A 12,188-nucleotide genomic window follows, 5' to 3' on the forward strand; every position below is an offset into this window, starting at 1 on the left:
AATTCAAAAAGAAATTGTGTCAATAATGTTAATAATAATTGAAGGACCAATTGGGAGAGATGATGCTATATCGTTTGATTAAGGATAATTTTTATTTTTATAATTGATTAAAATAGAAATGCCAAAAGATAACAGGAAAGTTATATATATATATATATATAGTGGTTGCGGTCCCTAGATTACATGTATAAGTCTATTCTTTTCTGACATTCTATCATCATGGAAAGAGCAAAGAGAAAGTTAAAAGATTTTTTAAGAAAACATGTTGATTTGGAAGATAAACGGCACTACTCTGGAGAGTAACTTATTATCATGAATTTAAGTACGCTTCCGCTTATTAATCTGTTGATTTTTGGTTATTCATGAATGTTTCTTGAATTTTGAGAGATATTTTACATAAAAAGGATTTATTTTTTATTTTTTTTATTTTTATTTTTTAACAATGTGGACTTTAACAAGTTGGTCTGTGCATTGTTATTGGTTATATTTCCTATTATTATGTCTCACTCGCTCTCAGGTCTCAACTCGTCTTCAGTCCCACCAAATTTCTCCATTTGCCCTGCCTTTGTTTTCATCTTTCTCTTTTGTCGAACTCTTGGCAATCGTGTAACCATGTGTATAAATTTTTTAATTCATCTTTCTCTTTTGTCGAACTCTTGGCAATCGTGTAACCATGTGTATAAAATTTTTAATTGTTTTCTTTTTGAAAAGTGAAATGGAAAAGGAAAATGAAAACTTGGCCTCTACGAATTGTTTTATATGTAATTTATGCATGTATGTATGTCTCGGAGGCTGCTCCCCATGTGCAAAAGCAATAATTGAGCTGATGATCTGTAAAGAATAAAGAAATGAAAAAAAAAAAAGACAAATGGCCTTTGGGTCTGCAAATAATCATTTATTTAGTAAATGGTGCCATAATTATATTAAAAGCGGTGTTTGAAGCCAACCAAATTGTGTTCTATATTGAATTGGGGAAAAGAGATGGTAATTACAAAAACACAATACTGGTCTCCATATAATAATTTGTTTCTGCTCTTGGCCTTGTTTCTCTCATCTACATTGAAACTCAAGATTTGAAGTTTGAACTCTTCCATTGAAAGGTACTTTATGTAGTTATCTTTTTTCATGAACATTAAGAAAGATTATCATTTGTTTGTTTTATCCCTAATTAATGTCTTGTATTTGCTGCGTTTGCTTTTCTATTTATGGCTCGTGTCAGTGTTGTGTTGTCTAATTTCGTCTTTCTTCCTTAAGAGTAGTATTTTGATATTCATCATGAACTTTTTGCAGCTTTTCGTTCTTTTTTTTCATCAAATTTGGTAGTGTTAGTAGAGAATTAATCTTCTACCGATGTGCCGATTCAGCTTAATTAGGATGTCAATTTTCTCATTTGCTGGCTGATAATTCTTTTCTCGTGTTTAATTGGTTCTCTGACGGTCTTTACTGATCAATAATCAAGCTCAAGATTTGAACACTTTATGAGGTACGTAATTCCTTTTTACGATCTGAACATTCAGAAACAAGGAGAAAGAAATATAAACATTTGTTGTTTCAAGAGTATATGATTAATTAAGCCTAATAATAATATATAATTTTTGTATTTTTTTTTCAATGATCAACTATTGATTGAACAGTTTAGATATCTCCTCAAAAAGCTTGATTAGTAGTGTTATCAGTTCTTTTCGGGAAAATGAGCTTCGACGATGATAAGGAAATTGTCATACTCGAAGATGTCATTTCAGGTTTATGTTTTCTTCGTTTCTTCATTCACATCACAAGCTTTTTTTTTTTAATTTATTCATTACAATTTAAATGCACTCAAAACTTTTGATTCTAATTAATTAAGAAGTTAATTATGAATCATCTTTTCTTTCCATGTGTATAACTCCCGGAAAAAAGCTTCAAGCTTTCTAGCGGGAAAAATACAGATTGCAGCCATCAACCACATTGAGGCACCACTTAAAGAAACCAGATTTAAAGTGCTACTAAAGTTGACTGAGTCAGGTTTTATCAGACCAAGACCTGGACTTGATCTAGTGATGGTAATTGATCTCAGTGGAAGCATGCATGAGGGAGGCAACTTAGACAAATTGAAAATCGCCGCACAATTTGTCATCGAGAAACTTAGCCCCGTTGATCGTTTTTCAGTTGTCACATTCTTTGACAGCTCGAACAGGTTGTTCCCACTGCGCCAAATAACTGAAGCTTCTAAAGCTGAGATTATAGAGGAGATCATACTTTTAAAAGAAAAAAATAGTGACAAAAATATTGCTGAGGGCCTTAGAATGGCCTTAAAAGTGCTCAATGACCGCCGTTTTACGAATGGGCGTGTAGGTGCCATCATGCTTTTTTCTGACAGTGCCGAAAATAGAGGTAAAGTTGCCGAGGTTGATGTTAGCATGGTGCCAGTATACACATTCGGCTTTGGTGCAAGCCACGAGCCAAGGGTAAGTGTATATGTATTTAATTTGCAAAATTTATGTATTATTTATTTAACTGGTTTGAGTTTTTAACTCGAGTTGAAATATGAATTAATGTGAGAAAAAATACTGTAACATAAAAAGTTAAATTTAAATTTTTGTGAGATAAACTACAGTAATAAAAATTAAAATTATGATTGGAACCAATAAAACGAATGGGGGTTTCGTCTGTCATCGATATAATATTATAACTAATATAGGTGCTAGAAGAGATCGCAATGAACAGCAATGGAGGAACCTTCTCAGATTTGCAAAATGAAAACAACTTGTTCATTGCATTTTCCCAGTGTTTGGCTGGGCTTCTCACCGTGGTGGTTCAGGACTTGCGGGTAACAATCGAACAAGTCGACGGAGAATCGATAATCAAGAAGGTGCTCGCCGGAAACTATCCAATCAAGACCGAAAACTCTGCAGTTACTATTTCCTATGGTGATCTCTATGGAAAAGAGGTACGCAAGGGCCTAGTCGAACTTCTTCTCCCTAATATGGTTGAAAGTGGACCGAGGGCCGTGGATGTTCTCCAAATCACTTGCAGTTACAGGTGGGATTTTCTTCAGAAATACTTTTCTTTTCTTTTTCTTTGGTTATTCCTGACTTGATCGATCTTAATATAAATATCGTATACTAACACGCATGCAGTAATGAGTTTGAAGTTCCACCTATAATCATCTCCATCATCCGAACTGGACCGAAAGAGATCAGACTAAAGAAGGTGATTGAACAAAAGGATGAAGAAAAAAGGTGAAAAATTCCACCAGCTCAAAACATTTCATTTACTTTTTAATTGCATTTTATTATTTGATGACGTGGACTTCCCCAAGTCTACGCTTCCTGCACGCGTTACTCGAGGTAATATTGGCATATTGGTAATGCTTATTATCAAATACTGCGATATATATAAATTTTTTTGATGAAAACTACTGCAATAGGTATTAAATTTGGAGTAACATAAGCCAAATTGTCTTCTTTGGAACAACGACATAGAAATTATATTGTCACATATTTTTTTCCTTAAGTCTAATATTATTGAACCTAGCAACTTTACGTACTACAAAACAGTTATTTTATGCAAAACAACTTAGTAACACTCTATTAACACAATAACCTTTTTTTTTTTTGGAAAGGAAATATAAACAAAAAGAAATCATACAAGAGTATTGTAACAATCCTTCCAAGCTAGCAGCTAAAAACTCCGTCATCTTAGAAGAAACGTTTACTTAAAATAAAAAAATTAAAAAACCCACATAATAGAAAATGTCACATCAAATGTTTTAAAAAATAACTCACACAAAATAATATACGTAGTTTCATACATAGATGTTTTATAAAACATGTAAATCTTGTCTCGAAACCATGAATTTGGGCCTTGCATATGTACAGTGCACGCAACTAACCGGGGGATTGGGAGAGCAACCCTAACCAAGTTAGCCAGTGGCATCATAATATAACATGAACATAAAGAGACCTCGGTCTCGGTACAAAACATGAACATGGAGAGACCTTGGTCTCGGTATGATACTTAAAAACATCACTTTTTTTTAAGCCTTGTATTAAAATAACGATAGGAAAGCATGTCAAAGGAACTTGAAAGTCAAGTGACATAATTGAATCGCATAGATAGGCACAAACAAGTACATAATATCATCAAGAATTTTCATAGTATATTTATACACATCATTATAGATATACTTTGTGCTTGGGTTGTAGGCGATGTGCAAGATCTTGTTATCACATTCACTTTAGTTAATTTTGAGTCTTTTCTTTCGAGGCACACACTTGTCTAAAATCATGTGTGTCGGGTCTATGGACCGATTACGCCCTAAGAAATAATTTCGTTCTCACGAGTTCAGATAAATGGTGAACGTCAACTATTGGAATTTCACCCTTCTAGATTAGAATTTTCAAAGAGGTTCAACTTCTTCAGGGGGCTTTTTAGTAAACAATCACTAAGCTCAACTTATAACAAGAAGTTTAAGAAATTGATAGGTTAACGTAACGTTCAATTAGGAAATTACTGGCTTTAATCCCATCACAAACATATTATGTTTAGGCTGGCCATATATCAAAATCAAACTAACATAGTAAAACCAAAAGTTAATATTCACATTCAAAATCATAATGTACATATCCCTTTTAGTCATCCCCTGTTATAAATCTATCTGATAATAAACTTTTCTTAAGATCTTCATGCGCGAACATCTTAGCAAAATCAAGCCACGAAATCTCAAAACATAGTCCAAGTTTTAATTTATCAAAGTTACAAAAGTTAGTCTCTTAACACAAACTCTGTCAAATGGGCTGATTCGACCTCTGTTACGAGAAAAATTATGATAAATTGTAGGAAAATCCAAACAATTACAAAACTACTGTCAAATCAAAGTAGACTCATGGGGCTTTATTTAGAGCTACCTTAAGCTAGGTTTTAGATTCATTAGTCTCATGAAAATTAGCCTGAAATCCAGACCAAAATTTCTGTCAGGAATTTGACAGATTTTTGCATGAACTTGTGAAAATCATAAATAATTCTAAAAAAATCATTTTTCCGTAAATCACTTGAAGCTTAGGATGTCTATTTTAAAGATAAAATAATATTTGAGGCAAAATAGTATAGAAACGATTCCGAAAAATTTAAAATGTAAAATTAGTTCAGAAACTCATTCATGTTCATTTCAACAAACATATAAGATGCAAACTTTTATGTTTAAAACTCACATGCAAACACTTGAATCAACATTCTATTTCAAGTTCATTAAGTTCAAATCAACTAAAACTCAATCCAAAGTCATAAGACTAACTTATTTAACCTCATCACTAAAGCTCTAAAAGTTAATAGTCTTACCTTTGAAGATTAATAGATAGTTCAGTTTTCAAGAATCTCAAACTTGTAGCTTTAAGGGTGAGGATATGACTGGTCACGGATGGATGCATTTGAGAAATAATATTGAAGACAGAACACAAGAAAATTCGTGTTAGTTGCTGCTAATAGAAGAAAATGTATCGAGAAAGTGATTGAGAGAGCTACCTTACTAAAACCCAACTCTATGTTGAAGGAGCTTAATCCTTCTTCTCGGATTCCAATTTGACAGCAATTTTGGAAGGGTTTTCGGGCTACCAAACATGTTTATACCAAGGAGAAAAGCAAGAGTTTGCTTCCTCTATGGATTAGGAAGAGAAAGGATGAAGAAATTTCAAGTTTGGAGGTGTGGAAGGTGGTTTTCTTGTAAGGGGTTGAGGGAGATGCGGGAATAGTTCAGGAGACAGTAAGAGAGATGAAAGAGTTTTGGAGGACGTTTGGTTCATAGATTAGAATCATGAAATTAGAACCATTTTTTATTTACGTGTGTTTTCTGTAAGAGAAAATACTGTAGTGAACCACGAACTATAATTCGAATCAGAATACGAATCTCCCAACTAAATAACTCATTGATTTTAGACTCTAAAAATCAAATAGGTGTCTTTTAATTGATTCCCTCTTTCCTTTCTTTTTATTTTTCTTTTTGTTTTTTGTTTTTTTTTTTCTGTTAAGCTAAAATTTGATTGAGTTTGTTGAGTGGTGCACTCTAACATTTAATTAAAACTTTTAGAAACTCATCATCTCCTCTATTTTTGACCCCTAATATTTTTAAAATCATGTTTTGGACTCTATGTTTGAGAAAAGAATTGTCTTAGGTTCCATACTTTGCCAAAATTGTAAATTTTACCTTGAAATTAGATTTTGACCCCTAACATTTTTATGTTTTGGACCCCGTGTTTTCAAAATATATATATATATATATGTATATATGTGTGTGTGTGTGTGTGTGTTAGGTTCCATACTTTGCCAAAATTGTAAATTTTGCCCCGAAATTAGATTTTTGTTAAAGTTTCCTTCTTGACTAATTGTGGTGCTCTGATTAGGAATTTGATGCTGAGTGCAAATAATATGTGAGTGCAAGCTGTGTTAGTATCCAGAATAATTTACACTTCCAAAATACTTTTCTTTAACATTTTAAGCCCTCTTATATAGCATTAATCTTGTGTAATCCGAACCTATTTTATGTGGCCTCTATCTTAAAATCTATTGTTCCCCAATGATTTGGCCATTATCACTATCTCATTTAGTTCATAATAAATACAAGAATTCACATAATACCAGAAAACACTTCTAAAATTTCATAAAACGAGTCAACATTAACATATATATCAATGAAGAATATATATGAAATATGTGACTCTTCAAAGCTAGTCACTTAGACAAGGGTATATTACTCATTCATTAAGGAAATATGACTGTCATTACTCATTCATTAAGGATATATATATAAATATAGATATATATATATATATAAATATATTGGGTTGAATCATTCTTCGCTTAAGCCTGCTGCAAGGGATGCATTACAATTTCTTTTCTTTTTTTTTTTTTTTTGGGTTGAAGAAGTTGGGAGAATCAGGCAAGCACAGGCCTTGAATATGAGGAACGTGTGCTATGGGAGCTGGAGATAGAAGAACATTTTAGCAATATGTTGCCAGATTTAAAAGAGCTACTAAAAGTCCTTCAAAAAAATAGGGAAAAAATGAGAACAGTAATACAAAGGGTTCCGGAGATCATGCGACAATTAGGAGTGTACTTTAAGCCAAGGGAGTTGTCAATAGGTCCTATTTATGCCACTGATCCGAATTTGTTCAATGAAGAACTCAAGATTAAGTTGGCTGCACATTTCATTAAAAGAAGCGGTAGAACAAAGGATAATTTACTCCGAGAAATCAAGGAAAAGACCGATGAAATAAAGAAGTACTTCCATGAGGAGGTAATTGTGTCGTATACTGATCTAGAATTGATAATATTGGTGTTCTTGGATGGGTGTGCAATGCTAGGGTTCATAGACGCCTATGTGAATCAAAAGTTAAACATGTTTGAAATTAGTAATGATCAAGCAGCATTGATCCAGCAGGATCTGTTCTTGCTAGAGAACCAAATACCCTTTATAGTCCTTGAGAAGTTGATGGGCTTCGAAACAGAATTGGGAAATGTAGATTTGGTACCCGATTTTTGCAGATTTATTGCTCTTATGGGTAATAATCTAGGGGAATTTACAAAATTCCTAGTTTTGGATTCGGTTCACAAACATCCATTACACATTCTTGACCTTCTACGAGAAGTACTATTACTTGATAACCCTAACGTTTTTCATCAGAATGAGTGCATTCCAACTAATCTCATTCGTCGTCTTTGCTCGCTTTTATGTCATTGTGCTTGTCGAGCAGTGGCATTTATTAGTCGGATCTTGAAGCGGTTCAATAAATCAGAGAGTCTCCCTCAATATTGGAGCATGATTACACAGTACTCCTTTCCTAATGTTCAGGAACTTAAAAAAGCAGGGATAGAGTTCAAGCCAAGTGATTCTTTAACAACTATATCTTTCCGTTCTTCATTCTTTACCACAGCTCAACTTAAGCTTCCCAGATTGGTTGTAGACAATTTGACGGTGAAAATGTTGTTCAACTTGGCCGCCTATGAGATGTGCTTGTCCGAATTTCATCCAAATCAAAAACCATGGTTTATGTCTTACATAAACTTGCTAGATTTGCTTGTTGACGATGAACATGACGTCAAGGACTTAAAAGCAGCGGACATTCTTCCGAAATTGCACATTAGCGATGCTGAAGTCGCTAATTTGATCAACGGCATGGGCTCTGAATTTTTACCGCCAGACAAAGACACTTATGCACATGTCAAGAAAAAAATAGAAAAGCATTGCAGGAGTAGGAGCCGAAGAAGGTGTGCGCTCTGGATTGCTCAGGTCTACAATACTCATTTTAGAAGCCCATGGACTATTCTGGCTCTGTTTGCTGCTATGGTGGTCCTTGCATTAACATTTGTTCAAACTTGGTATTCAGTCAATCCAAAAAATTGAAAGGTACAAAATATTAGAGATATTTAGTTTGAACTTTAAATTTAAATTATTAGGAACCAGATTATCCTTTCTAACCGTTTGTAATCTTTTATAATCTCCCTTTTCTATTCTTAGGATTCTGTTAGTTAGAATATATTTAGAGTCGGTTAAAAGTTCTGTAAACTATATATATTCTGCTTTTCAGTGTTGAAATATATGCCGTATATTTTCCCACTTTCTGTTTTCCTATACAAAATACTATTACAAATTTGCTGATTTTATTTCAAAAGTTTCTATCTCACCAACATTGATACTTTGACAATTTAATCTAGGACGGAACAAAGTGCGGAATATACTCCGCCGGAGAGATGTACGTGTTCGGCCTAGCATCTCATGAATGTGAATTATGCAAGGAATCCGTAAAAGATCAGCCTATAGCATCCGCACGCTCAATTTCACATTTATCACAACCTGTTGGTACACTGATTTGCTTGCTTCAAAGATACTAATTTTTCATAACTTTTACATGCGGGTCTCCATATAAGAGTGACTTGAGTCCTTAATGTTCTAGTGGATTTGTAGAAGGAGACCAACTTCATGTTTTATATAATAGGACATGACCAAGTACTTTTTTTTTTCTTTTTTTTTTTGGGGGGGAGATAGCCCATGCCTTTCTCCCTATGACTCCCGGGACCTTTGGTTCCCTTACACGACCAATACTTTTCAGCACTAATTTATTTATTTCATATCAAGAATTTTTTTGTTGTTTTTATTCGCGAAAAGGTTATAAACAAATTAAAAACTTCTTCTAAACCAAAGTCATAAAACAACTTAAAAACTAAAACTTGGCAAACAAAATAATGCGCTGTGTGCCTCGTTTTCTTAATTTTTTATTTTCTTATGTCTTTAGGTCGCTAAGATTTATCTCTTTCATAGAATCCATCTTCAACTGTATGCGTGCTTAAGCACATCCGCAAAAGTGCGAATCGTCTTGACCAAGACTTCGAGTTTTGGATCTCTCTTTCTTTTCTATTATTTTGAGCCATGACCTTGAGTTTCTGTGAAAATCTATTATATCTCGACAACTACTTCTCGTTTGATTGTGATTATTGAAGAAATTTGTTTGAAACTCCAAGACAGTGGAGGAAATGTATTCTTTTTTAACCGTACTGTTGAGAAGAACGACTTGTTGGCACTCACAAATGACTCCATCCCACACCGAGCCCCAACTCAAATGGTATTAAAATCCGCGCCATTGAAATATTTTGTGCTCCAAAATTATTTACAACGACATTTAAGTTATTAGTGACGACATAGTTATTTTATTTAACGGAAAGTAATTGCAACGACATGTTGTATTTTTTGCGACGACAAATTTCGTCACAAAAAATGTGAATTCTACTAAGAAGAGTAAGGAAAAGAGGAAGCCGAGTGAAGGGCTTGATCGGTGTCACTACCCAACGCCAGAAGTCTTTTTTTCCTAACGAGCCTAGCTGCCATTTCAGAGGATGGCACCTGTTTTTCTCTTTCTTTCTACAGCTGTTATAGCTTCAACTTCTTTTCTTTCCAATAGCTGCTTGCTTGGCTTCAAAGCCTTACCTGTCCTTCGCCGCCTCCACAGAAAGATTGGTCTGGTTGATTGGTTACTTCCTTTTTTGATTAGTCTTAACTCAAATTCTCTTTATAAAAGGGTACAAGAGACGGCGCAGCGCTGCCTACGCACTAATTAGCTTCCGATTTCAAAAATTATCCGGTGAAGGGACGGCCTTTATTGTTGTAGTGTCTACTAGTCAAATAAGCACTTAAAAAAGAATCAATGATTATTATTTTTATTATTTTAATAGTAAGCATTTGCTTCGTAAAAACTATAACGCCCCCATCGCTAAACCGGTCTAAGGCCGAATTTAGTGAGGTGGTGTAACTTAAAACATACTTTCTATACTTAAAACAATGTCATTTATAAGATGTAGAAACTTGTGGTTGATTTCATCACAAAATTTTCTTAAAAGTTTTTTAACAAAATGAGTTAGTGCGTAATATGATTATAACTACAAATCTTAGACATTAAACAGTTATTCAAAATCGATAACAAAAAAGAAAAAACATTTTGAGCCCATCTATTGTTTGGAAGTACATATACGCAAGATGCCAAATGCAGGACTTGGAGTACTCAGCCAACCTTGGAAATCATTTTTTTTTTTTTACTCTTCGATAACAACAACATCATCTGCATTATAAGGAAAAATTAATGAGCAAAAACTCAATAAGTAGATTTCAAATATAGTAAATATAAAAAATCTCCGTGGTTAAAATCTCTTTGTTAAAGATTGTTCATAAGCTTTCATACTTATTCTTAGTTTAGGTATGATACAGAACTTTGGTTCCAAGTAAGCCTCTCTATACAAGACCTTCTCTAATTATGGCCAATTCTCTTCTCTTTAACACTAAGCGGGGTTTTTAGAATCTCTTTCTCTTGTGATCAACAAGAGACTTCCCACTAGCATTTTTCTCTAGTTGTCTCAAAGATACAGTTTCTCTAATTTGGGGTACCGGTCTCTCGCACCCCTGCTTACCCAGCCTCTCATCCATATACCATACCATAAAATCTCTTAAAGCATAAAAACATAATAAGCAAATATCATAATCTCTTTCAAAATAATTAATCATGAATACTCCTTGAACATAATCATATAGGGTCTTGTGATGCAGTTTTGAAATGCCTTTAACTCTACTTACTTGAATTTCGATCACCACTTTGCAAGCACAAACTAGCTGGTTATGGAGAGCCTTCAATGTGCTAATTAACCTTTAAAAATCATAACTTTCAAAAATCACATTCATATCATCATTTACTAAAACACATAACTGCACATTGTTACAAAAATATTCATAACAAATTCATCAAAACTCAAAATATTATGAGACTAATGGCAAATAAAAGTAGACTCAAAACCCTCTTTTTAGAGTTACTACATTATAGGTTTCAGATTTTTCAAACAAACCAAAAACAGCCCGAAATCCAGATTGAAGTATAATCTCGTCAGGAAAATGAAAGCTTTCTTCATAAAGTTGTAATGGCTTACATTCTGAAATTGTGATTCTTTTTGCTTTATATTAGAATACTTGGTGTCAATTCTGTGGAGATATGTATTGTGTGAAGATAATCACAAAAAGCCTAAAATGTGTCGCAATCTCCTACTTAAAGTTTCACTACTTGCCAAGTGGTCATAACACAAGTTGCGTACCGTCTTTAACAAAAAAAGTTGATACTTCTGTTTGTGAAAAAAGTGCACCGTATCAGTTTTTGCCATTTTGTGATCATTGCAAATTTGGCATGGTTAAAGAACTTAATACTTGTAGTGAAATCATAATATTGAGGAAGCTACTTGAGAACGCGAAGAGAATACGAGGAAAAGCTACCCCGAGTTGTTCTAATTTTCGGGACGAAAATTTCTTAAGGGGGGTAGATTGTAATGACTAAGAAAATTTCAGACCTTAAATAATACAATTCATGTATTGTTAAGCCAATGATTTTCTTAGAAAATATTATGTTATATTGTGAATGGAGGATTTATGGAATTAATATATGTATTCCTAAATTCTATAGCAAATTTCATGTTAAGTTCATGTTTCAATCAAGTAAATTCGATCGATAAATTCTCGCAGTATTTTAAGGCGGAATAATTTTCAGTACAAGTATAGTTTGAGAATCTTAATTTCAAGAATCTCTAAGAACAGCACGATGTTAGCGGCGTATAAAAAAAACGCACTGGCATTTTAAATGAAGAAAAAAATCCTTAATTGCTAGACAGTTAGGTTAAAGTCACAAGAT

The 12,188-nt window shown here is 33.5% G+C and overlaps 1 protein-coding gene and 2 long non-coding RNA genes across 3 annotated transcripts; all 3 read left to right on the forward strand.

Annotated features, from left to right (window-relative positions):
• Window positions 1–1,430: 1,430 nt before the first annotated feature.
• On the forward strand, window positions 1,431–2,225 carry LOC112094026. The gene is made up of 3 exons (XR_002903317.1): window positions 1,431–1,483; window positions 1,635–1,742; window positions 1,900–2,225. It is a non-coding gene; the product is annotated as an uncharacterized LOC112094026 (long non-coding RNA).
• Window positions 2,226–2,970: 745 nt separating this feature from the next.
• Window positions 2,971–6,951, forward strand: LOC21384670. The gene is made up of 3 exons (XR_002903318.1): window positions 2,971–3,021; window positions 3,120–3,221; window positions 6,898–6,951. It is a non-coding gene; the product is annotated as an uncharacterized LOC21384670 (long non-coding RNA).
• An 85-nt stretch (window positions 6,952–7,036) lies between these two features.
• LOC21384671 (UPF0481 protein At3g47200) lies at window positions 7,037–9,078 on the forward strand. The gene is made up of 2 exons (XM_010110820.2): window positions 7,037–8,380; window positions 8,689–9,078. Exon 1 carries the CDS (start codon window positions 7,037–7,039, stop codon window positions 8,375–8,377), a length of 1,341 nt encoding a protein of 446 aa, XP_010109122.1. The 3' UTR covers window positions 8,378–8,380; window positions 8,689–9,078.
• The last annotated feature ends 3,110 nt before the right edge of the window (window positions 9,079–12,188 follow it).

The sequence above is a fragment of the Morus notabilis genome, unplaced genomic scaffold, assembly GCF_000414095.1.
Source record: "Morus notabilis unplaced genomic scaffold, ASM41409v2 Scaffold1984, whole genome shotgun sequence".
NCBI lineage: Eukaryota > Viridiplantae > Streptophyta > Magnoliopsida > Rosales > Moraceae > Morus > Morus notabilis.

Excerpts from the sequence above, each read along its gene's own strand:
- LOC21384671 (XM_010110820.2), top strand. The coding sequence starts at position 7,037 with ATGAGAACAGTAATACAAAGGGTTCCGGAGATCATGCGACAATTAGGA.